General features: G+C 36.1%; 1 protein-coding gene across 2 annotated transcripts in view; it reads left to right on the top strand.

Annotated features, from left to right (window-relative positions):
- Nucleotides 1-3575, top strand: part of LOC117113462 — a 15512-nt gene extending 11937 nt beyond the window's left edge. For both annotated transcript variants that reach the window (XM_033256795.1, XM_033256794.1), the window contains exons 6-7: nucleotides 1019-1081; nucleotides 2827-3575. In XM_033256795.1, the coding sequence (XP_033112686.1) occupies nucleotides 1019-1081; nucleotides 2827-2931 (168 nt within the window). In that variant the 3' untranslated portion in view covers nucleotides 2932-3575. The remainder of the gene's footprint in view (nucleotides 1-1018; nucleotides 1082-2826) is intronic.
- The last annotated feature ends 900 nt before the right edge of the window (nucleotides 3576-4475 follow it).

The raw sequence follows: 4475 nt of genomic DNA, 5'->3' as shown, positions 1-4475 counted from the left end.
TGGTGGACGTGAACTCAAAGCCTTGGTGTCCTGCTGTCTCTTATACACATCTAGATGTGGATAAGAGAAAGCTCTTGTCCACACTATATCAAATTTTCTTTGACAAAAAACTGTTGTATGCCCAAATAAAGTCATAATATGCCTATATATGGTCATGATGTGATGTCATCGTGACCATACTTAGGCATGTCACATGTTTTTGGCAGTTAAAATTTGATAGTCTGGACAGGGCCTAACAACATTCCCACGATGATTAGCTTTGGCCCGTACACATGCTGACATTGCGCGTCTCTTGCATTCCCGCTAGCATCATTTAAACTGACCACAGCTTGGAAGTTTTGCATCTGGGTAATGAGTTTAACCTGCAGTGTAAAAGGGGATTAACTCATATTTTTAAATTGAAGTGCAAAATGTCTTACTATAGGTGAAATGCACCTATATTGATTGCTTGGAAATCACTCTGAGATTTAATAATCAATATAAATTTGTATACCACTTTATCAAATCATATTCTGGTATTAGAATTCTGTTGTCAGACACTTTCAAAAAGTGTCGTTAGTTCATTCCAGGTTTGTACAGTAGCTGTAGAAAACTAAAGCTCTGTCTACACTATCAAATTTTGTGTGACAAAAAAGTGTGATATGCCCATATATAGGCATGATGACATCACACCATGACCATATATAGGCATAGCATTACCATATATGGGCATGTCAGATTTTTTTGTCAAAGAAAATTTGATAGTGTGAATAGAGCTTAAGGGTGGATGATAGACATTTTAAAGGTGGGTGGTAACATTGGTAAACTCAAAATAATAAGAGTGGATTTTGAGGATATAAAAGTGGGTTAATATGGGTGGCTGGAGGGCCATGAAATTAGCTTTTGAATGGGTGGAAAAACTCCAAGGCAGGGTGGCCCCGCCCACCATAAATACATCCCTGCCTTCATATTTTTGAAAGCAGGGAACTTAACAGGATTCTGGAAGTCTTTTATATTTCATGCATTTTATCTTGTTTAGATTGAGGCTTTAGAATGTTATTTACCAGAATTAAGAAATAAAAGGCAAGACAAGATTGATAAGGTAAGCAGCCTACCATACAACCTCAAATAAAAGCCCAGTGGGCTTAATCTCGAGAAGAAGCCCATCTCGAATGAAGCCCCTAAAGTACCCTAAATCTCATGGGCTTCTTTTCCAGATAGCATGAGATAGTACAGTATATGCCCTGTACATGTATGAATTTTCAAAAAACATTAAAAACATGCTTGGTTTACATACAGTAGTAGGTGATTTAATGCCAGTTAATACACTCCATGATTCTGATATTACAGTGGCCTTATTTATTGTTTTATAGTAGTAATTTTCAAAATTTACAGCATTCATTTTGAAAGGAAGCCCCCATCTTTACTTTGCAAAAGTAGCCTTGAAAAGTAGCCCATCTCGAAAAGAAGCCCTTCCAAAGTTAGCAAAAAAAAAAAAAAAAAGGCTCTGGGCTTCTATTTGAGGTTTTACAGTATTTTATTTGAACTATTATATTATAATATTTATGTTTTAAAAGCATTTACAGTATTTAGATAAACACAATGAGAAGTAAATTTTTATAAATAGGACATACATAGTTTAGGCTTGTTATAATACCACATGCATCACTTTAATTTTCCCTAATTCTTTGTCCACATGTGGCAAAGACAAACCAAACCAGTCACTTGTCGCAGAAATAGATTTTTAGTTATTATACAGTGTTCAACTGTAAAATGAGAACTATGAAATGGCAAAAGACTCATTTAAATCCGACATTTCAATTTTGTGTTTTAAGCAAAGGTAAATAGAGTGGCTTACAGTGCCAGCCTTGAGCTCCCCACCCCATAATAATAATTTAATAATACCCAAATTCCAAACTGAATACTCAAAGGATAACAATGGCAAACCATAACAAAGTGCAACATTCTATGCTCCCTAGGAAAGTACAGTATATTTTTTTTTTATTTGCCTGTTTTTTTTGTTTTGTTTTTTTTTTAACCATGGGGCCTAGCCTTAAAGTTTCATAGTTATATATTCCTCCTTCTGCACTTTTTCTTTTTCATTGTTTTACCCTTTAATGTATATTTTTAAGTGTGGAGAAACTGAACTAAACTGAGTACCTAGTCAGTACCTAATTTAGTGCACAAATTATAGTACATTCACTGCCACAGCATCCTACCAGGTAACCATTTTTACTGTTGGGTAGAGAGAGACGAACATAGATAAAGTGCCTTGCCAGATTTGAACCTCTGACCTCAAGGTCCAAGCCACAACCATGTGCTAACCAAGTGTCAAGTAGGAGCGGTTGGCGCACCGGTTGTGGCTTGGACTCCCAAACTTGAGGTCGGGGGTTCGAAACTCTGGCTGTGCAAATCGCTTGTGTCCTTGGGCACACTTTATCTATGGTTGCCTCTCTCCACCCAGGAGTACAAGTGGGTACCTGGTAGGTTCCAACACAACCTGTGCTGATTACTAGCTGCAATTTATGGAATGATAATATAATTTCATTTACTAATTTAATTTGGTGTTTCAATGTGTTCCATATGTTTGATCCAATGACCGGGGTAGTAATGTGAAGCGCTTAGAGGCCTTGTAAAGGCATAAAGCGGTATATAAGAACGACATATTATTAAACCAAAATAATTTTGGTTTTTCTTGTAAATAATTACTTTACTTCTTTTTTCATAGTACTGTTTTTCATTTAGCATTGTGTTGGCATAATATGGTACCATAAAAAATAATGTGAAATAATAAATGAAAATAAAATTATTAAAGATAGATCTTTAATTTTTTATATTTTTTTGTAGGAAGTGACAGAAATAAATGAAAAAATGAAGTTTTTAAACAAGAGAATGAGCGAAGCTGAGCGGTTGCAGTGGAAGGGAATGTTCAAGCGGCATCCATTGTGGTGAAATTGTTATGACAACATATTTTACGGCTTTGTATACCATTGCTTTAAGCATCTCAAATTACGTTTGTTATCCAGCCAGTAGTCTTCTGTTTGTTTAACTGATTAACATGTTGACTGCCAAGCCGGCCTTTTTCCTTGTTTCATCCCATACGCCAAGGCATAAAGGGCGCCGCCGTAATGATAATCGTTTCAATCAACTGTAGTGAAACACAAACAGATATATACTACAGTAGTTATTTTTATTTCCCAGTTCTTCTCTTAACCTCCAGGTCAAGTGTTTGTGTTCTGGTTGATCACTCCCAGCAAGTTAAATGCAATACAATTGTGGTATGTTGGACAGTGGTGGACGTGAACTCAAATCCTTGGTGTCCTGAGTGAACCTTGTCGGACATGAACTTGTATCCCTGGTAGCGAATGTGTTAATGTGCAGTTATTTTCTATTTCTACTGTATCTGAGAAATTTGCGAGTGATGAAGATTTTCTCTAGTAATATCTCAGGATGGTAGGATTGTTAACTTGTGTATTTTGTCTGTTTGTGGTATTTTTCATGTTTCTATGTCTGTGATTTAACCTTACAATATGTCCTGTGATGCTACAGTATATGTTACCAGTGGTGTATCTAGGAGGCTTAAAATGGGTGGGGAGGTGCATTGTGGGTGGGGGGGGGGAGGGGGAGCAAAGGTGAAGTGGGGAACTCAATGATTAAGTGAGGTGTCAATAGCTTGCGAAATATGGTGATATGAGGTGATTTTTATCTACTTGCACATGATTTTTTTGGCTCTGGGCGGTCAACTGAGGTGGGGGTAGGTTTTAAGGGGTGGTGGTGCACTCCCTAGATATGCCACCATGTTTTACACATATTCTACACATGTTGTACATATAGAACGTGTAGGCTACAAATTTGGTAACAGTTTGAATGTATTTGATGTTGTCAGGAAGTGCAAAACACCATTCCTATTTAATCTGCCGAAGCAAAACACCATTAAATAGCATTGCAATGCTACTTGAGGCTCAGAATCAACATTAGTCACTATAAGTGCAAACTCTGTGGTCTAGTGGTTAAGACACCTGACTTGTTATCTCGAAGCTGTTGGTTCGATACCCTCCTAAATAATTTGTAAGATTTTTTTTTTCTTGGGGTTTTCTTAGGAATGAGCTTTTCTGATTAAAACAACCTTATTGATAATATTTTCTTTACTCTGAGCTTGATAGTGAAGATTAGGCTTTAAAAATTGCTAAATCATTAGTGGTGCTATTTATATTGACTTTTAAAAGGCTTGCATTTAACAAGTGTAGTAGAAAATTAAATAAAAATTTGCTGTTATGTAACATCTTCCAACTTCTTCATTTTTGGGGTTTTCATTTCAATATAATCATTTATTTTCCATAAAATGAGACATTGGACCCACTTTTCATTGCATAGTATAGTATAGTTAAATTTACTTGCCTTATTTATTCTCATAAATGCACCTGGATGTTTATTGTTTAGAAGGTTTTTCGATGGGGAGTTTAACCAAGGGAGGTGTTGATTGTTTTTTGGTGTAA

The sequence above is a fragment of the Anneissia japonica genome, unplaced genomic scaffold (genome assembly GCF_011630105.1).
Source record: "Anneissia japonica isolate Jap-2015-1 unplaced genomic scaffold, ASM1163010v1 scaffold493_len2256704_cov171, whole genome shotgun sequence".
Lineage (NCBI taxonomy): Eukaryota > Metazoa > Echinodermata > Crinoidea > Comatulida > Comatulidae > Anneissia > Anneissia japonica.
This window is presented reverse-complemented; position numbering and strand designations above follow the sequence as displayed.